Raw genomic sequence first — 22727 nt, forward strand, 5'->3', positions numbered from 1 at the left:
AGGGAATGGAGAGAGGAATAAGGTGTGCCAGAGTCCAGGAAACACTGGTGGTCTGTGGCTTGGAAGCACCACTCCTTCTACCAGCCTGGGTCCCTGCCCTTGGCTTCCTGCAATAAGAAGCCAGTGTCCCCTTCTTGGCCTGAGGGTCCCCTTGGTTTAGTGGCCACAGTCCTGCCAGCAGGCCCCTCTTGGTCCTATACCATGCACTAAGTAGGTCTGCAGCTGCAGACTCCAAACCACTGGTCTCTGGGCACCTCCTCTGTGTCTCAGCTGTCCCTGTCCCCAAAGAGCCTCGTACAAGAAGCTGCTTCCAAACTGGGGGGTTCCACATCTGGGCAGGTCCAGCTCCACGCCAAGTGAAGGGCATGAAGAAGGCTGAGGCTCTGGACTCCAGCCAGGCCTTGCACAGGGCTCTGAGGCCAAGGTCTTCCTAGTCTCAGGAGGGGCCATAGATGGAATGTGTCATTTGAACAAGTGAGTCAGCGGGTGGTGAACGAATGATTGACTGCTCGAGGACAGGTGTGCCAGCCTACGGGCCCTGTTTGACTGTCCAGGCTCAGCTTACCTCACCCTGGTTACCAGGGAATGCCACTCTGGTTACCAGGGAGTCACCCTCCCTCACTGTGACCTCACTACATGCCCCATTATGACCCAGCCTCTCTCCCAGTTAAAAGTGGAGGGCAGGGGCCCCAGGCAGTCCTGGGAGCCCTGGCCATGGGTGAGCGAACCTACTATGGAGCCGAGCCGTTCCCTGGCCCCATCCCCAGGAAATGCCAGGAGCAAGAAGACTCAGTTCTTCTGCTCCTGGTCAGCTTGATCTTCCTCATCGCGGGGATCCACGTGGTGACTATGGTAAGGGCAGGATCTGGGCAGCGGGGCTGGGGGAGCCCTGGGGCCTTGAAGGGGCTGAGGTGGGAGGGCTGCTGGGGTGTGGCCGCACAAGGGTTGGATTTCAGGGCTCACCCTGCTCCCGGCCTCCCCCCTCCCCTTCTTTCCTCAGCTCTGGAGGCATCTGAAGAGATTCTTGCAGGCACTTTTCAATCATCTTTTCCCCAAAGGTGAGTGGGCGCCAGCGTGAGCTCAGGGGATGTGGGCCTGTCCCCTTTCTTCTATCCCTGCCTTGATTCTAAGCCCCTCAGGAACCCAGGACCTGACCCATCTCACCTTTCCCCGCAGACAAGCAAGCCAGCGGTGTAGGCAGCCATCGCATGCACAGGCGCTGCTCCGTGGATCCCAAGAACCTGTGCTCAAGGGTTTCTTCCCGCTTCCGCCATCGCCCACGCTTCCTGCTCGGGCACACAAACCACCTTGACTCCTGGAAAGCAGACAAAAAAGATGAGAAGGCTTCTAAGTGCTGCTGGATGCCGCCTCAGTGTGGACGGGCTGGGGCTTCCACGGAGGCTCCACGGAGACTGTGGAAGGAGCGGGTAGTGGGAACTGGGAAGGCCCCTCCTGTCACAGCCTTAAAGTCCCAAGCCAACTTTTACTCCAGGTAAGAGACATCTTCCAAGCTACACAGGATGAGCAAGGTGGACGTGGTTCCACTCCACCTGCCCCAAGAGAGCAAGACTAAGACCCCACACTCTGACACAGCTCAGGCCCCAGCCCGGGCCTAGACCCGCCCCCCAGTTCAGGCCACTGCGCATACACCTGCTAAGGCGTAGACCTTCTCCTCAGCCCTCCCCACTGAGCACCCCCACCCCGTCAGAGACCTGCTCCCGAGACCACGCCCATGAGCACACTTCTGCCTGGGCCCAGGCTTTCTCCCTAGTGCACCCCACTGGGAACACTCCTGCCAAAGCCCACACCTTCTCCTCCACCCACCCGTCTGAGCAGGACCCACCTCAGACCCAGACTTGCTCCACGTGCCACGCCCCTGCGCACACCAGCCCGAAGGCCCAGACCCCCTCACCAGCCCTCAGCCCTGAGCACAGCCCTGCCCAGGTCCATGGCCCTGAGCATACCTCAGCCCATACACCAGCCCGGGCCCAAGCCCAGGCCCCCACACGTGCCTCAGCCCAGTCCCTGGGCCACACTTCTGTCTGCACCCTGACCCATGCTCATCTGACCTATACCCATGCCAGCACTCTGGGCCCTCCCCCACCTTCTGCCCATGCTACTACTCCTGCCCTAGCGCCTACACCGGCCCCTGTCCCGATCTCTGCCACAACCTCCGTCCCAGGGCTGGTCATGTCCCTGAGGACCACTCCAGTCCCTTCCACCACCACTACCCACATCCTAGATACTATTCTCTCTACCATGTCTGCCTTCAGCCAAGGCCTCTCCTCCGGCCGTGTGGTCTGCGATGCCCGCAGGGTAAAGCAGAAGTGATTCCATGTGTGTCCCCCTCAGAACTCTGGGTATTCCAGAAAGGACTTGGGTACCCTCTCCAGGCCCCAAGAGGGGCATGGTCTGGTGAGCTCTGGTACAGCTGAACAAACACTCAAGCAATTTATTGGGGACAGTGCTAAGCCCTCCACAGCATCCATACTGGGTTACCTGGAGTTGGGGAATATGGAATGGAAGATCTCAAATGATGCCAAAGACAAATTTGTACAGTCCAAGACCTTCCCTTACTGCAGCTTCCTTCCTTGCAGATCTGAGAAGAGAAACACGGACCCCCAGACTCCAGTCTACCCCAGATTCCCGTACTCCAAGGATGCTGTACCTTCTCAACCTTGCTTCCATTCTCCAAACAGTGCCCAGAACTCACCATGCAACATGCCTCCACCATGCACTCTTTATCTACCGCTTGTTTCTCCCAGATCCTGGGTCCTTCATCAACACAGCAACCACCAGAAGCCCTCCACCTTAATACAACCCCCCACCTTTCCCCCAACCTCCAAGTCTTCTCAGTCCGTCCTCTCTTCCCAGGGCCCCATCCCTCCCCAGTTATCCACTACTTCCCATATCCCAAGCCAGGCCCAACCCCCTGAACTTCATGAGAGTCTAGGCCTCAACCAAGGCTCTGTCCTCCCAAGGACCCCAGGCCCTTCCAAAGTCTGCAGAGTTTCCAGAAACCCAGGCCTTACCACAAACTCAGGCATCCACAACAGTCCAGGCCTTATCCAAGACCCAGGCCTCCCCAAGAACACAGGCCTTGCTCAAGATCCAGGCCGCCACAAGCATCCTGGCTCCAATAAGGGTCCAGCCCTTACTCAATTCTCTGGCTTATCCCAGAGATCAGGCCTCCATAACAACTCATGCCTTATCCCAAATCCTGGCCTCCACAAGGATGCAGGGCAGCACATACCATGGACTTCTATTCCACCCAGTCAGAACTCCTGGTCTCCCAAGGCTCAGGTGGCCTTCAATGACCTGCTAACCTTCTCAGAGGTACCTGTGCTGATTGTGCTGCAATCACCCTCCCGGCGAGTAGGCAGCCAAGAACGGGTGTACCACCCCATGGATACAGTTCCTCCAGCCTGCCAGAACTATCGCCAGATGTCTATGCCTCCCAAAACCAGCTGGAAGCCCTACTGTCCTGGGTCAGGCACCCAGCTCGGACATGTGGTCTTTGACGCTCGCCAGAGACAGTTCAGAGCAGGCAGGGACAAGTGAGAAGCTCTGTCTCCCAGGCGCCTTCACCGAGAGACATCCAACAACTCACCGGAGACCATCAAGGAGTGGGGATACCAGTGTGTGATGAGCAACTTAGCAAAAGAGGGGACAGATATGCATGAGGAATAAAGAGACAAGAGAAGTGTTCTGTGGTTGTTTGAGGACATCCACCCCAGCCCCATCCCACAGGGCCTGATGAGGACCTAAGCTATCCCTGCTTTCCCTCCATCGCTGTCTCGCTGAATCTGTCATCCCCAAGGCCCTAGAGCTTCATTGTCAATTACAGTAGCCACTAGGCAAATGCCTATAGAATGTAAATTAGTTAAAATTAAGGAAAATTAATTCTGTTAAAAATTAAGTTAAAAATTCTCTTCCTCAGGGAACGGAATTTCCCTGGCATCCAATTCTGTTCCCTGGCGGTCCAGGTGTTGGGACCTGGCGCTTTCACTGCTGTGGCTGGGGTTCCATCTCTTGTCGGGGAACTCAGACCCCGCAAGCTTCATGGTTTGGCCAAAAAAATAAAATTCTCTTCCTCAGTGCCATGACCTTTTAAGTGCTCAGTAGGCACATGGAGCCAGCGGCTACTCTATTGGATGGCACAGGTTTAGAACATTTCCATCATCATGGAAAATGCTATTGGAGAGCAGTGCTTTAGAGTTTAGAGCAATTTTCCTTTCCCTGTCACCCACCTCCAGCATCTTAAAGCTCCCCCAGAGCCCAGAGAACTTAGCTCTTTTTAGGGTGGCTCAGAAGCCACCCTCTGGGGAGGAGGTAAGATGTGGGGGTGGACAGCCAATGCCTGATTTCCCCAGACTGTGAGAAAGAGCCCAGGCTTCAGTTTTCCTCATCTGGTCTCTTGGGTCACGACCAGATGTATGGAAACTTGCCTCCCTCGTTCTGGGCTGTGTTTAGGGCCCTTGGTTACTGACCGAGAAGACCTCTCTTTGTCAGTGACTAGGAAAACTTGTGTTTTAGGCTGCCCAACTTGAGCCCTGGATTGTGAGGGTCCCCTCCTTCATAGGCCTCTAAATTTTTCAAGGTGTCTCCACTTAATTTTCTTGCCCATGGACTTAGGCCTAGTTCACTGTGGTGACAGACCCCTGGGAAAAAGGCATGTAAGAATTGCTGGTCCAGTATGCATTGTTCTAATCTCTGAGCGTGTCTCTGGTGTCCTATCTTTCTGTCCTATCATTCTGGCTCCTAGTTTTAGCCTGGACGTAAGCTGTGTCCATGAGAGCACTGGTCGCTGAAAGCCATTTCCTTCCCCTGATAAGTTTTCATTGCCCTGCCCTAGCCCAGCTGGTGTTTCCTCTGGACTTGATTTTCAGTCCTGATAACTCTTCTGTATACACACATAAGCTGTGAGATTCCAAAGTGTTTTCCCTGCCACCACTTGTTTGACTGAGGTCGGCAACACTAACATGTCCCTTCCCTGAGTCAGATGTCCAGCCCTGGATCACTACATGCACACTATCGGTGTGTTCTTGTCTAACGTTACCACCACCGATTCCAAGGAGATATGTCCCAGCTGGAGAGCCCATTTCCAACAGCTCTCTGGCTGAGCTCTGACCTTGGACAAGTCATGTGCAACCTTTCTAGGCTTGCGGTCTCATCTCTAAAGTGAAGTTACAATTGCATGCAAGAACCATTCTAGATTTAAATGACCAGGGCTGCTCTACTCCCAAGTGAGATATAGAGTCCCTTATTTCTCCGCATGCCCTAGAGTATGTCCCTCATTATGGTTTCCTATTCAGATCCATCCTATTAGGCCTGTGTTCTAACCCCAAGGAGTGTTCGTGTGGTTCACCTGGCCTTGTAAAGACACAGAATAGTTTATCATAAAGACACAGAATAGCGTATCTCCATAGAAACTACAACTTCCATCAGGCACTACTTCAACGGAACAGGGAAGGATGTGGGGGCGTGGCCCAACGCCCTGGTAGCTTTGAAGAGAAACTACAACTCCCAGGATAGCGGCGAGATCTCTGCAGAGCGAAAGGAGTGACTGAACTCTGACTGGAGGCCGGGCTGGTCCGGAACCACCCTGACAGTCTCCAGAAAGGGGCGTGGTTATAATTTAGGGGTGTGGCCTTACAGGCAGCAGGAAGTAGTTACCTGTTCAATCTTCCTATCCATTCTCTTCCCAGCCTTTGTAGCTAACCTAAGAGGGAAGGTGCAAACCACTAGCCTCTTCTGAAAAGAGGTAAGGGGGACGTAGACAAGGTGCATCAAAGGAGGTTACTGCATTCGTTAGGAGGGCCCAAACAGTTACTTCCTACCTGCTGAGTCAGGTGAACCGTTCCATGGGAGTGGGGACTAGCATATGAGAAAAGGGCAAGGACGGAGGAGGTATTTATTTGTTCTCTTTCAAGACTAAATTCAGGGCCCTTCATCTGCAGACCCATTGGTGGACTGTGTATTGGGAACCCTCTTGGCCTCTGGAAGAGAAAAGAACTGGGGTCAGTTTTCTGCAGCAAAAGGTACGGCCCGTCTTGGCTTCCTCCCGTCTGTGTATTTCAGGGTGCCCCGCGCATGGTCCACGCAGCCCGCAACGCGGGTGTCACCACCATCCTCCTGGTTACGCCCGGGCCACCGCGCCGCCTCCTGCTTTTCGACTTGATCCCCGTGGTGTCCATGGCCGGCTGGCCCCAGGGGGCTCAGAGCCACTCGTGGGCTGGCCCGCTGGCCTCAGAGTCGTCTTCCTTCTTCCTGGTGCCCGGCGGCGGCGGGAGCGGCACAGAGCAGCGGGATGCCTCTGGTTGGCAGCTTTGCTTCACCCGCCAAGAGCTGGCGCTCAAGACTCGCATACCCATACCCCTGTTGCAAGCGCACGCGGCGGACCAGGCGCTGCTGCGCCCTCTGGTGGCCAGGACTAGGGTCGCGGCGCCCTACCTCCTGTGGACGTTGCTCTACTGGGCCTGTGAGCGGCTGCCTGTGCTCTATCTGGCGGGAGCCTACAATGCCAGCGCCTGGTGCCTAGGGCTGCTGGATGAGCTGGGCCAGTTGCTCAAGGCTGGGGCGCTGCCCCACTATTTTCTGAGTGGCCAAAAGTTCCGTGTGGGGGAGGGCGCAGCTTCGCTGCTCAGGCCATTGGCCCTGCCTTGCAGGGACCCTTCCTGCGCCCTGCACCCCTCTGTGCAAGAGGTCAAGGCTGCAGGCAAGGGGGGTGGATTAGACGACGTGGGAGGCAGGGTCAGTTAAAGATGCTGTTCCTACTAACCTGGAAGGTGCTTCTGTTGGCCAGCGGGATGTGGAGGGGACTGCTTTCCCCTCACCGGGGAGACAGGCTGAGCACTTTGGGCCCAAAGAGCCCATTCTAGAAGGACTCCTCGCCGGTTCCTCTGCTTCTTCCTACCCTCTTCCCACCACATCCCTGGCACAGATCATTCCATTCTGGCCTCTCCACTTTCCAAATCTGTGGCCAGCACCCCTCCCACTCTGGTGCAGCCTCTGGCATCCATCTCCCTCCAGTTCTTATGGTCTTTTCTCTTAGGAGTCAATCGGGATGGGGGTAATATATTTGCTGAAAAAACGTGTAAAGTAGAAAGGTATGGAGACCAGGGACTGACAAACTTGTCTCACAAAAAGCAGAGACATTAAGGAGGACGGATTTCACCCCAGGATAGACCTCACCACCACTGCTATCTCTTCAGTTATTCCCGCCACCTTCCTCATCCAGTTCTGTCCTCCATCCTGGGCAGTAGTGTCCCTTTCTCCATTCTCGGGGCATCTGCCATTCCATCTATCTAAGCCCAACCTCTCCCACCTTCCAGAGTTCCATTCAGCGGAGTTTCCTCCTTGTCCCTCCTCCTCTGAATCCCGAGACATGCGAGATATGCGGCTTTGCCTGGGCTCCTCCTGTCCCTAAGACCGTCTCCACTCCCTGCCTCCAAGGAACCCCGGGGTTCTGCCGGCCCAGCCTCACCTCCCCCTCTTTCCTGGTATCTCAGCCCCCTGCCCCACCCCCGGACCGGCTCTCCGAGGAGGGGGGAGAGGCTGTCACTGCCACCGCCTCAGCTTCCCACAGCGGCTACCTCTGCCGCCGCTGCCGTCACTGGGTTTGGTCCAGCCGTCAGGCCCAGTGCTCACTTCGCCAGACGAAGGCGCTCTGCGGAGGCACCCTCACTCCTTCCTGGGTTCTGGGACGCCTAGCCAGGCGTGGGGGGAAGCTCCCCTTGCGGGTTACAGGGAGAGTGGAACCTGGAACCGGAGCCAGCGCCAGCCGTGCCCGGATCGACAAGACCAGACAGGTTGAGGGGCGTCGGGGAAGGAAGAGGGGGCGCTATAGGCAGTCCCAGGGAGGACAAGGAAACCCTGTCACAGAAAGCTCTGATGCGCTCTGACTTATAGTGGGTCTGTTCACATTTGGGGACCTGTGACAACGTGGGTGCGCTCCTCTCTCGAGGGCTTGCTGGATTGGACGGCGTGGGATCTAAAGAGCACCAGCTGTTCCTGAGGAAATTAGGGGTTGCCAGAAAAAAATAAAAAAGCCAAAAACCTATGCTCCTTATTCCGAGGTGACACAGGGCCCTCCAGACAACCACCTGGTGTAACCACTAGGAAGGGCGGATTTGGAGGTGACTTCAAAAGGAGTGGATGGTAACAAGGTGAGGAAAGGGGCTCAGCAGCTGGAATGCTGTGCCACTAGAAATGGGGGTGACTTGGTAAAAAGCAGTATCGTCCAGAGACATGGTCTGGGAACCTCTTCTTGCTGATTGGCGACCGTGTGGATATTTCAAGCCATAGTTTTTGGGGATTTCAGTGAAAAACAGTGGGGGATTCTTCACTTCGAGGGTGGCAAAAGAAAAGACACCAAGGTTGGGTTCTCCCTAGACACTGGCAGCACCCCAGCACGGGTGGGGTGAGCTAATATCCCCAAAGCTAAGGACCCACACCCTTAAAATTACAAGAGTGGCTTTGGCAGTAGTGCAGGGCCCTGAAATAGGGTGGAAAGGTGCCTGGGGATATTGGAACCACATCCTGGAAAATTTGAGGGTCTTGGCTTTGGGATAGTGTTAGTGGGGGACAGGGACATTGCAGATCAGAGAAGGGGGAGATTTCTGTGGGGAGCAAAGGTCGAGGGTTGAGTCAACTGAGAGGTACATAGGCTGCTGGGTCTGACGAAGCTACCACGAGGCCCAAGGGTGGGAGCTGGTGCCCGGGATGAGGTCGTCTAGGGCTTATCCTCAGGTTCCGTGGGTGAGGCGGCGAGTCGGACCGGAGAGTGAAGAGCATGTGCTGGTGAGCTAGCTGGTTTCTCCTGGGTGGCCCAACGTGCTCTGGGAGCCTGCCGGGTTTGGGGTGCCTCCCCCTAGGGCACCATGCCGGCACTGGCCAGCAGCCTGATCTGGCAGAAGCGGGAGGTCCACCAGCCCGGGGGCAGCCGGCCCGTGTTGGCGCAGTGGCGCGTGTGTCGCCGCAGCACCAAGTCCCTTTGCCAGAAGCAGCTCCTCATCCTGCTGTCCAAGGTGCGACTGTGCGGGGGGGCGGCCCGCGTGACCGGACCGCTGCCCGTGTGGGTGCCTGGGGAGGGGTCTCTGGGCCGTCAGCCTCTCCGCCTGGGATGTTGAGGCCAGGGACTCGGAAAAGCAGTGCCCGACTGATGGGGACTCCCCGAAAGTGAAAGGAGGTGGGCCTGGATCACAAACTCTTGGCCAGACGATGCCTCAGTTTCCCTTGTCTCATGCCCATAACTCCGAGTCTCCTCGCTTTCGAGGACAAGGGGAAGGCTTGAGCGGCTAAGCCTGGTGCCCCGAATCCTGGAAGCTCCCGCTCGCCACGCCCTCCCAACACAGGAGTCTCCACCCCCACCACCCTCTGCCTATGTGCCGTCTCTCACGATTCTTTCAATGCCCAGTGGAGGGGGCTGAGGAATCCAGACGCCTGGGTCACCCCGAGGGTTTCTGCGGCTCCGGTAGCCCCGTCCCTGTCCCGGTTCTCCCGCTCCTCCGAGCCTTGGATCCATTCCTCCTCGTCTAGCTTGCCTGGCTCGGTACCAATCTCCCCAGCTCTCCCCTGGGTGTCCTTGCAACTACCTCGCCAGTCCTTCCCTCTGTGCACCCCCTCCCGTGACCTGCACTTCAAGAAGGGAGCTGTGCAATCCCCCACGACCGACTACACAGCTGAGAAATCGGGCCCCACAGGCTCAGGAGACCCTCTGCCACGAGGAATTCAGACACACTACACGGCTGGATGCCCGCACGAAAACTGGTGGTCGTACCATCTACGAGTGGGTCCCAGGATCTTGGCCGCAAGCGCCAGGTGAGGAGAGTGGTGAGGGTTAGCCTGTGGTCCCCGTCCAGGTGTGACAGGCGGGAAGTCCCTCTGGCCTCGCTCCCATCTGCTTTCAGCTCCCCTAGGGGGAGACCCCCCACCACCCCATTGACATCCTCCTACCCCTACCGCCGGCACTCCGCTGTGGTACGGTCAGCAGCCCACCCTTTGTGTGGGACCGAGCCCCCACGTGTGTCAGCCAGCCTCACCAGCTCCCTGGCCCCCTCCCACATTTCCTTGGTTTGGTACTGAATACCCCCCATCCCAGGCGGCTTACCTGGCTGAAGGGGAGAGGCTGAGCCTCAGGGAGGGCTGGCCCCCTGTGAGCCAGCAGACTGACAGACACACAGACAGACAGACAGACAGGTGGGTGAGTTTCAGACAGGCCGGGGCTGGGCCAAGGCGAGGACCACACAAAGCGAGCTGCAGCTGCAGCAGCAGGTGCTGAGTCAGCGTCAGGCCCAGTCCCAACCCCACTCCTGAGGGGGCGCCCCTACCCTGGGGTCACCTTAATGCCCCCCACATTCGCAAACACACTGCCCTTTCAGCAGCTCTGCCTGTCTCCCTTTGTCCTCTGCGTTTCCATGTATCTCTCCCCTTCCTCTTCCTTCTTCTCCCTTCCCCCCATTCTGGTTGAGCTGTAGAGTAGGAATTAAGCCTTTAAATAAGTTTCAATCAATTAAACTGAAAGCTGGTTAGAGGAAGCAGAAGGGACCCACACCCCAGCTTCCTCTGGAGTCAAAGAGAGGTGGGAGAGAGCTTGCTTACAGCGTCAGGGAGTTTGGGCACTGGGACCCTTTTCCTTCCCTCCATCCTCCTTTCTTTTCTCTCCTCTCATCCCGCCAAGTGTAGCAATGTTTCTGGGAAAAGAGATGTCACGTTCCAAGATGAATGTCTCTCTCTCCAGAGCCTCAGCTCAAAGGCATGATCACCAAACAGTTCTGCCGCCAGGGTTTCTACCTCCAGGTGAATCCCGATGGGAGCATCCAGGACACCCCAGACTACACCAGCTCTTTCAGTGAGAGGGGAATCCAGCTGCTGGGTGGGAAGGGGGAGTGCAGGCCTAGGGGATGACAGTCCTATTGTGGCTTCAGGTTCTGTTGTTTTCAGTCTGGCTCTTTGACCCCGCAAAGAAGAAGTAGAACTGGGACCAGAATTGAGGGCGGGGGGTCTCAGATGAGGATTGGAGGCTTGGGATACTGCTATCCCTTCTCTCCACCCCCAGCCCACTTCAACCTGATCGCTGTGGAGCTTCGTGTAGTCACCATCCAGAGTGTCAAGCTGGGTCACTACGTGGTCATGAACGCTGAGGGGCTGCACTACAGCTCGGTGAGACAAGGGGACAGAGTGGCCTGGAGTCAGGGGACTCCCCTAGGTACAGCCTTCCCAGCTACAGATATTTTGCAGCTCATGGATTCCTTTCCCTCCATCTCTTGCCGACACCCTCTCCTCACTGCCTGCTCGAAAGCACCTCCTCTAGCGTCCCTCCAATCCCTTCTCCTCCAGTAGCCTCCTAAATACTCCCAGGCTCTTTGAATGTCCAACTCTTACAACCTTTTTGGACCCCTGTGTCTTCTCCAACCTCCTCTAGACCTCATTATTACTCACTTCCCCAGAGTCATTCAGGATGCTGGGGAAGGATTCAGGAACTCCTCCAAGCAGAAATTCCTTCCCGGTGCCCTGGATGGTGAGAGGTTGGGAGTAGAGCAGAGAGAAGTTATCTTCTTATCCCAGGCCCCCAGAAGTCTAGTTCCCGGCACTCGGGGGGCCACCAGACTCTTCCTCATGCTCCCTTTCTCCCAGTTCCTGTGTGGACTCAGAAGTTGGCTCTCCCAGTCTCAAACGTATGGATGATATCCTGCCTTGTTCTTCCCAGGGCTCCCTTCTGTTCAGTGATGTGTCTTTTTGTCCTTCTGTCTGTGTGTGCCTTTCTGGGTCTTTGTCTCCTCAGCCTCATTTCACAGCTGACTGTCGCTTTAAGGGGTGCATCTTTAAGAATTCCTCTGTCCTGAACGCCTCTGCTCGCTATGGCCAGCGTCGTTCTGGCCGGGCCTGGTACATGGGCCTGGACAAGGAGGGCCGAGTCATGAAGGGAAATCGAGTCAAGAAGACCAAGGCAGCTGCCCAGTTTGGGCCAAGCTCCTGGAGGGTGAGTATGGACCCCCAGGGAAGAGGTGGACCACATGGGACGGTATTGACCTTGACATGGACATTTAGGGACACACAGCTAAGGGCCTATAAGTGTTGTAAGAGGACACATGCTATGACAGGTCAAGCCAGGAAGGCTTTGGCCTTTGGAGGTTTGGGAAGCTCTCCTTCTGTGGGTTCCCAGAGGAGTAGTGTAGGGGAAGGGAGCCCTTTCAGAGCTCTCTTGGTGCCTAACTCTCCTTCCTGCTCCTCTCTCTCCCCTTCACAGTGGCTGTGTACTGGGAGCCTTCTCTCCACAGTGTCCCTGAGACCTCCCCTTCCAGTCAACCTGCCCCCTGCCATGTAGTCCCCGGACTGGAGGCTCCCTGCCCTCATCACCACCAGAGCCTCTCTCCCAGCCCTGTTTCTGGCCCTGCTGTCACCCCTGCTGCCACACTCCTGTCCTTAGCAGCCACGTCCCTCCAGGTGCTCTACCCTGAGGGAGACTAGGGGCCGGCCATGACTTCCGGGGCTGCTGAGATCCTTAGATCCTTGGGCCCGTGAAAGGGTTCAGAGAGGAGGAAGTCTGACAATGGTCCTGGCTGATCACTTCTTTCCTTCCACACTCACACCCTACAAAGCCTTTTCCCGACATGGCGCCGGTGTTCCAAAACTGCCAAAACCAGGGCGTAAATCTTCCCTACTGCAGGCTCAGCCACGTCCTGGAGCCCTTTGCCCTCTTCATGGCCACCAAGCCATAGACTTATCGGTCCACTGCAGCCCAGGATTAATTTCCTTCTTTCGCTACTCCACCTTTTGCGTTGTTCCTGACAGGTTCTGGAACACCAAACACCCCAGGCAGGGCCATTTCTGCACCCAGGGTCTGTGCTGGAACACAGCTATGCTGCCAGGCTCTGTTCTGGATCCATCAGGCTTCTGTCCTTCACCCAGATGGACCCCTGGTTTCCATCTAGAGAGAGGCTGGATTTGGGCCCTGTCCAGCTGTTGGTCTTGGCCTGAATTGGGCCAGTCTCAAATCACCACACGTTTTAACTTTCTTACCCCAGAGACACCCAGTTCCAGAGCATGGTGCTCTAGACACATACGGAGCCATACTTCCTTCTGAATCTCAGCTCTAGGACATAGACCCCGACACTCAGCACTTCCCTCTAGGATGGAACTAGAGCCTATATAGGCATGTTATTGGTCTAGAGTAAGAGTTCTAGATCCACGCTCCCACCTTCTCTCATGATACCTCTTAAGCAAGAGCTCTGCTAAGGACCCAGCTCTGATTCACAAAGAACTAAGCTCTTCATGGATCCTCCAGAACTTCTTGTTTTCCCTAGACAATTTTCCAAAAATCTTATTCTTCCTATTGAATGCTAAACTTATATTTTACATGCATTTTCTAGCTCCTGCAACTCAGCTGGGGCCCTTCCAGGGAACAGAGGCTGAGGAATGACAGGGGAGTTTTCTAAGGAATCACTGGCTCATAGAAGGGCAGCTAGGATGGGAAAGTGGGCAGGACCAGGGCATGACTAGAACTGTGCCTGAGTTGGGGGGACATGAACACTTGGCTACCTCAGCAGGAATTCCTTCCAGGTCCCCTTTAAAGCTGAGGTCTTTAGGGTAGTGGGTCTAGAATAAAAAAGACAAATGGGACATAGCTTTGACCCCCCTCAAATGAGGAGACACCAATTCAGCAATAAGTCCCACCCTTCTCCCCTACATGTCAGGCCAAGGAGGGTGAGGGCCTCTTGGTCTCTAGACCTCATACACCCTTCCAGCTTCTAACTGAATAGAACTTGCTTTACCTCAGCTGGGTGTTAGGTACCCAAAAAGACTGTGCTCCCAGGGGACCAGTCTCCACTCCATGCTTTCTCAATTAAAGACGATTCATACAATTGAAGTGTTGTCTGCCATCTGTGGGTAGCAGGTTTTGGCAGTCGTTCAGGGAGGAGTCAAGTCTCAGGGGCGTTGCGGGTAGGCTGGCGGCTGCCCCCCAATGACAGGTGCACATTCCTGGGCGCCTCATCACATCCCCTGCACTGGCTGTCCTGGCGGCTCACCCAGGCTGACTCACTGAACGACGCGGGTGTGCTATGACTCCAGGGGCACTGCTGCTGCTGTTCCTGCTGCTGCTGGGGGCTTTGGCGGCTCCGTTCGACCCGATTAAGCCTGGACCTCAAAGGGGCAGTGACAGGGCCAGAGGTTGTGCCCGGGCACCACGGCTTCACTCAGTTTTCTCCTCCAGGCGCCTGCGGCTCAGAGGCGTAATGCCCACACTGCCAGAAACTTTGCTGCAGCTATGATAGCTCAGTGAGGCCGGTGTGGGAGGTGGGAGACTGTGTTAAGGTCAGCATTGGTCTCAGCCTAGCGCAATTAATCAGCCTGGTGAGGGCGCACGCAGGGAGTTGAAGTCTGGCCCACTAGCCAGCTGGGGGCCCTGGCATTAGGCAGGGTGGAACCCAGGGACAACTTGAGGCGGGGTCCGAGGCGAGGCCAGGCAGGGTGTCTGATGGGCAGTTAGTAGATGTGTCTTAATCGGATTAATGGACAAGCTGCGGTCGTGGCTGCTGGATGGGCCAGGATTGAGCCGGGCAGGATGGTGAACTGGCCTGTTGGCAGATCTCAAAGTGGAACAGGGGCCGATGGACAGGCCGGAGAGCGGGCCTTGAGGCGGGGTCACAGGCTGGGACAGACCTTGGTGCCGGACAGGTTCAATAAACAACAGCGGGCAGAGATTCACTCCGGCCGGGCCCGGGACTGGTAAATGCACTGGCTGACTGTACGGCCAGCAGGAAATTTACGAGATAGAGGCGGAACTTAAGCCAACGCAGTTTATAGGAGGTGGGCTTTGAACCCAAGTGGGTGCGACTCAGAGAAAGAGGGGAGTTTCTAGAGAGAGTTTACCCACCGAGCCCCTCATTTCTCTACACTGACATCATATCTACCCTTTAAAATTTTCGCTTCTAGAACAAGAAGGATGAGGTGATGAGCCCAAAGGTCTGCTTAGACCTGGTACGGAGAATCCAGCAGGGTGGGAAAGGGCGGGCATCCCGTTGCCTTTACAACTTCCTCGAATGTTCCAGCCGGTAAGATTTTTCTTTTTTCTTTTTTGCATCACGACCTCAGAAAACACATTTTTAACTGAAACAGAAGCTTCAGGAAACAATACCTATCTTTAATATGGGAGCTGCATTCCATGCATTTTTCATTCTAAATTATTTTGAACACTGGTTTGGGGCCACTCATTTCATTCCAGCCCTATGAAAAGGGTCGTTAACTACAGTTTGAAAACCACTGTTTTAGACACTAGCATGCAACTCCCTCGTTTTTACAGAAAGACGAAATTGGGGTCCGATGAGAGAGAAGGGGAAATTAGTTGATAGGGTCCCAAAGAGTGCAGGTGGAGTCTTAAACAGAGCCCTGGCCTCCAGAACCACAGACCATGCCTGCGCAGCTCTCCCCCCTTGCATTGCCTTCCCGGGCTTCCTTCGCACATCCCAAGACTCCTTCCAGCCTCCAGCCCCAGACGGCCCCTCAGCCTCTGCTTCCCTAGGAGTGGACTGACTACAGGCTGAGCTGGGACTCTGAGGAGCAAGAGAGCATGGATTCACTCCGCATCACTGCGGAATCCGTGTGGCTACCAGACGTGGTGCTCCTAAACAAGTAAGGATGTTCCCAGAGTCTGGGAGGTGGGGCAGGGCCTCTGGAGGGGCGCGGCCTCCGGAGGGAGGGGCCTGATCCCAGATGAGAAGATTCTTTCCAGGCAGCAATGACGGAAAATTTGACGTTGCTCTGGACATCAACGTCATGGTGTCCTCCGAGGGCTCCGTACGCTGGCAGCCCCTGGGCATCTATCGCAGCAGCTGCAGCATCCAGGTGTCCGGGCCCCGCATGGGAAACTCAAGGCGCTCCTAGAAACCCTCACTCAGATATCCCTCCTTCATAATCCACATGACCCTCACGTCTCTCTTACCCTTCTGATTTTCCATTGAGTTTCATCTTCTCTGTCCACTTTCATTGACTTCCAGTCTGCCTCAGTGACCCCCCCCTCCATTGTCCATGACCTCCCTGCATAACCTTCTTATTCCTCTGTGACTCCACTTCTCTGTGATCTCCCACTGGTGATCCCTGTCTCCCTGTGACCTCCCCAACTCCCCCAGCCCTGACCAGCTCTCTGGCAGCTCTAGTGACTCTCCACTCCATCCAGGTCACCTACTTCCCCTTTGACTGGCAGAACTGCACCATGGTGTTCAGTTTCTATAGCTATGACAGCTCAGAAGTCAGTCTGCAGACCGGCTTGCGTCCCGATGGACAAGAGTGGCAGGAAGTGCCCATTCATTAAGGCACCTTTATTGGTGAGTGGGCTTGGCTCCCATGTCCATGGGCTTTACGATTTCCAGTTTCTGACAGGCTGATAAATACACTCCCTCATTGATTCCCTCTGGGTTCAGCAAGATAGGCATAACTGTCTATATTTTGTGTTTATGGAAATTGAGACTTGCTCAAATTTATTAGAGATGGGTTGTCCAGCCCAGGGACCATAGCTAGCCCCTTATTACATCAGTGCCCACTGCTCTAGGATGTGGCAGAGAAAGCCATATCTGGGAATTCTCTGGCTCTCCAGTGATTAGGACTCCACAGTTTCACTGCTGAGGGCCCGGGTTCAATCCCACGTTGGGGAACTAGGATCCAACAAGCAGCGCCATGATGCAGTGAGGCAAAAAAAAAAAGAAAAGGAAGAAAATAAAGAAAGCCGTATCTGGCACCAACAAAGACAGGTTCCACATCTGTGTCACCTTCTCTTCTCCCCCCACTCCCCCCAAGAGAATGGTCAATGGGAGATTATTCACAAGCCTTCTCCGCTAATCCAGCCTCCAGTGGATCGTAGGGGAGGGGGGGAAAGACAGCGTGAAGAAGTCACCTTGTACCTCATCATTCGCCAGAAGCCTCTCTTTTACCTGATCAATATCATTGCCCCATGCATCCTCATCACTCTTCTGGCCATCTTCGTCTTCTACCTGCCACCAGATGCAGGTAAGAGGGGAAGGGGCCCAGCACTCCTTCTTACCAATAGCTCAGGTTCTTGCTCTTCACCCATAATACAGGGAAAGTTTTCCTGCCAACTCAAGCCTTCATGAACTGTGCTTCAGCAATCTCACCCAGGTTTTCCTTTCAGGAAGAGCCTTTGCCTCTGCATCCAGATTTCCCCTCCAACCTCAAGCTCTACCTCCCCTCTGCTGCTCACTTCTCTGCACCCAGTAACTTCTGAACTCTTCCCTTCAGAATTCTAGGATCTCATCCTTGGAACTGCCACTCCTCTGACCAACAAACTCCCAGGCTCAGCTAACGCTTCCTTTCCCTTTCCCCATTCCTGGCATCCTCCCTCCCCCCCTTGTCAAATGCCGCCTACTAGTCCCTTAACCTCCTATGTCCCTTGGAAATCATAGCCAGCATTTCTCTGGGAGACAGCACAATATGCTAACAGAGTAACCTTGGGCAAATTCCTTAATCTCTTAGTGTCCTGATGTGGAGATTGGACAGTCGTTGTCCCTCCCCCATAGGACTATTTTGAGGATTAACTGAGTTAATAGAACTATGCCTGGTACTCTGTAAGCTTTGTGTAAGTGTAGGTATAGTCTTTTCTAATTTGGAGCACTTGCTATAAGATAATACAAATAATGTGTTACATATATTAACTCAGTTCTAATCTTCACAACTCTGTGAGGTAAGTACTGAATTGTCTGCCCGTTTCACAGAGGCTAAGTGAGTTTAAGTCATTCACCTGACATTACACAGAGAGAGGCAGTGTTGCTGTTCCAACCCTGCTTAGTACTAGTCTGATTCAGAGACTGAAATCCTAAGCTCTCATATTCAAAACATGCTTTCCTGGGCGTTCCCTGGTAGCCTAGTGGTGAGGATTCTGGGCTTTCACTGCTGTGGCCTGAAAAACAAAACAAAACCAAACAAAACAAACAAAAAACACACGCTTTCCTTCTCTCTGTAATCAAGCCCTCTCTCAGTCTAGGGAAGGAGAGTGATGCATCTCTAGAACACACTTCCACATGTAACTTCTCCTTCTTCCTGGAGCAAGGCAAATCTTGGAACCCAATATTACAGGACTAAAGTAGAACAGACCATAATAGTTACTTATTTCAATACCTTCCATGAAGTTTTCAGTGCCTGTTGTATGCCACAGTAATAACCAGTCACCTGGCATATTCTTATATACTTGGGTTCATTTTTAGATCCTTCGATTTGCTATATAGTTCCTGCTACAGGGGTTGGTCCACTCTCATTTGACAATATCTGTTGAACATCGGTAATGTGCAAGGCGCTGGGAATACACCAGTGAATGAAACAGACAAAAATCCCTGCTCTCGTGGAGTTTATATTCTAGTGGGGACACACTCAGCAAACATAATAAATAAACCCATTGGATAGTGTATTATTTTTTTTAATTAATTAATTAATTAATTTAGGCTGCATTGGGTCTTTGTTGCTGTGCGGGGGATTTCTCCAGTTGTGGTGAACAGGGGCTACTTTTGTTGAAGTGCACGGGCTTCTCACTGCGGTGGCTCCTCTTGTTGTGGAACACAGAATCTAGGCGCATGGGCTTCAGCAGTTGCGGCACGTGGGCTCAGTAGTTGTGGCTGGCGGGCTCTAGAGCACAGGCTCAGTAGTTGTGGTGCACGGACTTAGCTGCTCCGCGGTATGTGGGATCTTCCCAGCTTCGGCTCGAACCCAGGTGCCCTGCATTGGCAGGCGGATTCCTAACCACTGTGCCACCAGGGAATTCCTAGATAGTATATAAGGAGAGGTCAATCCCTAAGAAGGAAAAGTGGGAAAAGTGTTTGTGGAGGATGAGAATGGGGCTAGGGGTTGCAATTTATTTATTGATTTAAACAGTTTTATTGAAAATAGTTGATTAACAATGTTGTGTTTCATTTCTGCTGTACAGCAAAGCGACTCATTTATAGATATATATTTCTTTTCATATGCTTTTCCACTACGGTTTATCACAGGGGTTGCAATATAAAAATAGGATGGTCAGTCAATGCCTCACTAAAAAGGGAATGTTTGATCAATAGTCGAACAAAGACTTGAAGGAAGTGAGAGAATGACCCTGGTAGATATCTGGGGGAAGAAATTAGCAGGAGGAGTTAACAGTGAATGCAAAAATCTCTGAGGTGGGCGTGTGCCTTGCATATTCAAGAAATAGCCAATGAAGAAATAACTGAATGAAGTAAGCAAGAGAGAAAACAGTATGAGATGTAGTCAGAGAACTAATGGGAAGGCCTTGTAGACTTCAGTATGGACTTTTATGCTAAAGGCGATGGGAAGCCACTGGAGTGTTATGATCTGATTTACATTTTAATGGGGTCAATCTGGCTGCTCTGTTGAGAACAGTCAGCAGCCAGGCAAAGGATGAAGCAAAGAGGAGGCCTTTATAATAACTCAGATCTGAGGTAATGGTGGCTTGTGCCAGGATGGTAGTGGTAGATGTGATAAGTCATCAGTTCCAGGATATATTTTGAAGGTAGAGCCAACAGGGTTTGGTATGGATTGGATATGGGATGAGATAGAGGAGAGCTGAGAATGACTCAAAGGGATTTGGCCGGAGCCACAGGAAAGATCGAGTTGTCATTTGTGAACTGAGGAAGACTACGGCGAGAGTCGGTGGTGAGGGAATTAAGTTTTGGACATGTGAATTTCGAGATGCCTAGTGGACACCCAAATGGAGAGGTTAAGTAGGCAGGTGGATACAAGTGTGGAAGTTAGGGGAATCAGTCCAGGTTGGAGGTATAAATGTAGGAGTTATTTGCATGCAGTTGGCCCTTCCAAAAGCCTGTTCTTGAGTGGGCTAGAAACACGGTCACTGATTATGCCAGGGAGATTGCTTTCTGGCAAAGCCTAATCCTTCCGCCTTCCCCTCTGTCCCCCAAGGAGAGAAGATGGGGCTCTCGACCTTTGCCCTGCTGACCCTTCCTGTGTTCCTGCTGCTGCCGGCAGACAAGGTGCCTGAGACCTCCCTGTCTGTCCCCATGATTATCAAATACCTCATGTTTACCATGGTCCTCATCACCTTCTCAGTCATCCTTAGCGTCGTAGACCTCAACCTGCACCATCGCTCACCCCACACCCAACAAATGCCCCTTTGGGTCCATCAGGTAAGAAGATCTCCTCTCCAACCTGTGTTAACTCTCAATCCTAGTATTTGGCTTTTTGTCCAGGTATCGCTCCTCCCTCCCACCAACCTCAACCTTCCCTTTCACAGACCTGAGTGAGAACTACAACTGCCAGTAGAGTGTCAAAGTGCCAAGGTCTTTGGGTGTTGAAATGTTGCCCAATTAATTTTATCCTCCCATCATTGACGTTGCGTAGATCCCAGACTCTCTTCCTCAATACTGCCCATCGTGGGTCCCAGGGGAGCGTTCTAAGGGTTAGGTACTATCAGGGTGGAAGCCCTCAGAACTTTTCTTTCCAGTCAGGATGCCTCCTAACCCACTTAAGAACTCTTGGGCTGTGTAGTTGCATTTCATCTGTGGGACACATGCACGCATGCGCAGGAATGGGCACGTGCCGTGGGGGTGGTTGGCGGCTTCCCTTCTGGTCTGAGAGCATAAGAGCCCCCTCCAATACGCCTCTTCTTCTACTCTGCAGATCTTATCCACAAACTCCCTCCGTATCTGGGTCTGAAGAGACCCAATCCTGAGAGAGACCAGAAACCGGAGCCACCTTCTATACCTCTCAGGGATTCTCCAGGAAGTGGCTGGGGTCGAGGAACAGGTGTATATTTCATCCGCAAGCCACCAAATGATTTTCTCTTCCCCAAACCCAACAGGTAGTATCTACTCCCCATCGCCCACGTAGAAGGGAGAGGGAGAACTACAGTTCCCAGGAGACTGTGCGGAGGCAGGTGTCCTAAGCTCCCGGAGGATGTCGTGGTTGAGCATCATGGGACTTGTACTATCCCTTCTGTTGCCCACTTTGCAAGGAGGTGGGAACTAAAGCATAAGGGAATAGGAGGAATTGCTGAAGGCTAGAGAGGTCGCCGCTCTCGGAGAGAACCTGAAGGGCACTCTCGCGTTTTGAAACCTGGATGGGCGTTCGAGGAGGGAGTTGGGGCGGGGCCTAGTGCACCGGCTCAGGCCGTCTTTGTGCCCTGGTCTTGGCCACACAGACTCGCCTCTTCTAGGTTGCAGCCTGAACTGCCTGCCCCGGACCTGTGGCGATTTACCGATGGTCCACACCGGGCTGTGGGCCTGCCTCCCGAGCTACGGGAGGTCGTTTCCTCAGTCAGCTACATCGCTCAACAGCTGCAGGAACAGGAGGACCACGACGCAGTGAGTCCAAAGAGGGTGGGCCAAGGCAAGGCCTGGGTGGCCTTGGCTCCACCCACAAACGTAGGCTCCGCCCCCAGCACTCGATTTGATTTCTGATTGGAAGTTTGCCTCACTTGGTCCCACCCCCTGGTTTCCCACTTGTTCTTTACTCACCTCCGTCACCCGCAGTTTCGCTCTCTGCTATTCTGTGGGCCCGCCCTTGTCTCAAAGCCGGGGTAGGAGCACCTGGGTGCCTTACAGGGCCTTGGGGCCACCTGCGCTGGGAGCCTGGAGCTCAGGAACAGTTTCCTCTTCCTACCCCCAGCTGAAGGAGGACTGGCAGTTTGTGGCCATGGTGGTGGACCGCCTCTTCCTGTGGACCTTCATCATCTTCACGAGCGTCGGGACCCTCGTCATCTTTCAGGACGCCACGTACCACTTGCCCCCTCCCGACCCCTTTCCTTGAGGACGAGAGGGCCGAGACCGAGGTCCTCGGCCAGTTGAATTGAGAGTTTGGTAGGACTCTCAAGTCCTATCCCTTTCTGCATCTTAATTCCTTCACTAGGAGTCCAATCCTCTCATCATTTCGTATCTAGGGAGGAAGCCCAAGTGGGACTGGGCAGACGGGGGCCTTGGGCCCACCTGAAATGCACTATCCGCTTATTTACTCTTTGGCTTCTTGAAGAAGCTCCACTGGATATTCACATCTAGGTTGGCAATGAATGGAACAAAGAACAAGAACTAGATTGTAAGCCTTCTGAGGGCAGGAACTATGTCTGTTCACTGTAATAGCCTCAGCACCTAGCAGAGATCCTAACCTATACAGCCGGTACCTCTGGTTGAATGAACAGGGACTTGTTTTTTTCTGTAAGGAAATACACTAAGTAACAGTGTTTATGTTTGCATGTTGGGACCAGTGGTCGTTTTTTCTTTGTTTTCACCTTTCTGTAGTTTATTGTATTTTGTAATATGTAATATCTTTAGGATAAAAAAAGGTTATTTCTAAAAGGATGCATTTGTAATGAGGCTAAAAAAGCACACTGTAAAAACCTCAAGTTCCAGCTTTGGTGCTCAAACATTGGACAAGCTACTAAACTGCCCTGTGCCTCAGTTTCCCCATCTGTAAAATACAGCTAATAATAGTATCTGCTCCTTAGTGTGAGGATCATATGAGAAGATGAGAACAGAAGCATTATACAGTATACATTAGAGGTTACAAACTGGTGTGTTTTGTTTGGCCCATGTTGTTGTCCAGCAGAATTTAAAGTTTGAATTGGTTTGCTACTTCTGAAATGTGGATATTTCACAGAGAAATTTGGATTTCTGGCTTCTCTTGAAACTTTTTAAGAAGTACAGGCTAGTTCGAAGAATCCCAACAGGCTACATAAGCTGCCATAATGTCTCGAACAATGAAATGGAGGAAATCCTTTATGC

General features: G+C 53.5%; 2 protein-coding genes and 2 pseudogenes across 2 annotated transcripts; all 4 read left to right on the forward strand.

The window, feature by feature from the left end:
* Positions 1-714: 714 nt before the first annotated feature.
* Positions 715-3561, forward strand: LOC149744844 (uncharacterized protein SPEM3-like; annotated as a pseudogene).
* Positions 3562-6093: 2532 nt separating this feature from the next.
* LOC149744845 (transmembrane protein 102 pseudogene) lies at positions 6094-6762 on the forward strand (annotated as a pseudogene).
* A 2120-nt stretch (positions 6763-8882) lies between these two features.
* On the forward strand, positions 8883-12672 carry LOC149744846 (fibroblast growth factor 11-like). The gene is made up of 6 exons (XM_089900124.1): positions 8883-9056; positions 10185-10200; positions 10742-10852; positions 11060-11163; positions 11786-11987; positions 12251-12672. The coding sequence occupies exons 1-6, from the start codon at positions 8883-8885 to the stop codon at positions 12469-12471; spliced, it is 828 nt and encodes a 275-aa protein (XP_089756250.1). The 3' UTR covers positions 12472-12672.
* A 3042-nt stretch (positions 12673-15714) lies between these two features.
* Positions 15715-21759, forward strand: LOC149744847 (acetylcholine receptor subunit beta-like). The gene is made up of 6 exons (XM_089901762.1): positions 15715-15846; positions 16178-16297; positions 16842-17004; positions 19915-20138; positions 21174-21314; positions 21619-21759. The coding sequence occupies exons 1-6, from the start codon at positions 15715-15717 to the stop codon at positions 21757-21759; spliced, it is 921 nt and encodes a 306-aa protein (XP_089757888.1).
* The last annotated feature ends 968 nt before the right edge of the window (positions 21760-22727 follow it).

This window comes from Delphinapterus leucas, chromosome 19 (genome assembly GCF_059928025.1).
Source record: "Delphinapterus leucas isolate spDelLeu-1000000601 "Yukka" chromosome 19, BTC_Dleu_Yukka2, whole genome shotgun sequence".
NCBI classification, from domain to species: Eukaryota; Metazoa; Chordata; class Mammalia; order Artiodactyla; family Monodontidae; genus Delphinapterus; species Delphinapterus leucas.

Excerpts from the sequence above, each read along its gene's own strand:
- LOC149744847 (XM_089901762.1), top strand. The coding sequence starts at position 15,715 with ATGAGAAGATTCTTTCCAGGCAGCAATGACGGAAAATTTGACGTTGCT. Across the intron at positions 15,847-16,177 it reads GCAGCAGCTGCAGCATCCAG|GTCACCTACTTCCCCTTTGA; the intron begins GTGTCCGGGCCC and ends CACTCCATCCAG. Across the intron at positions 17,005-19,914 it reads CTACCTGCCACCAGATGCAG|GAGAGAAGATGGGGCTCTCG; the intron begins GTAAGAGGGGAA and ends CTGTCCCCCAAG.
- LOC149744846 (XM_089900124.1), top strand. The coding sequence starts at position 8,883 with ATGCCGGCACTGGCCAGCAGCCTGATCTGGCAGAAGCGGGAGGTCCAC. Across the intron at positions 10,853-11,059 it reads AGACTACACCAGCTCTTTCA|CCCACTTCAACCTGATCGCT; the intron begins GTGAGAGGGGAA and ends CTCCACCCCCAG. Across the intron at positions 11,164-11,785 it reads AGGGGCTGCACTACAGCTCG|CCTCATTTCACAGCTGACTG; the intron begins GTGAGACAAGGG and ends TTGTCTCCTCAG.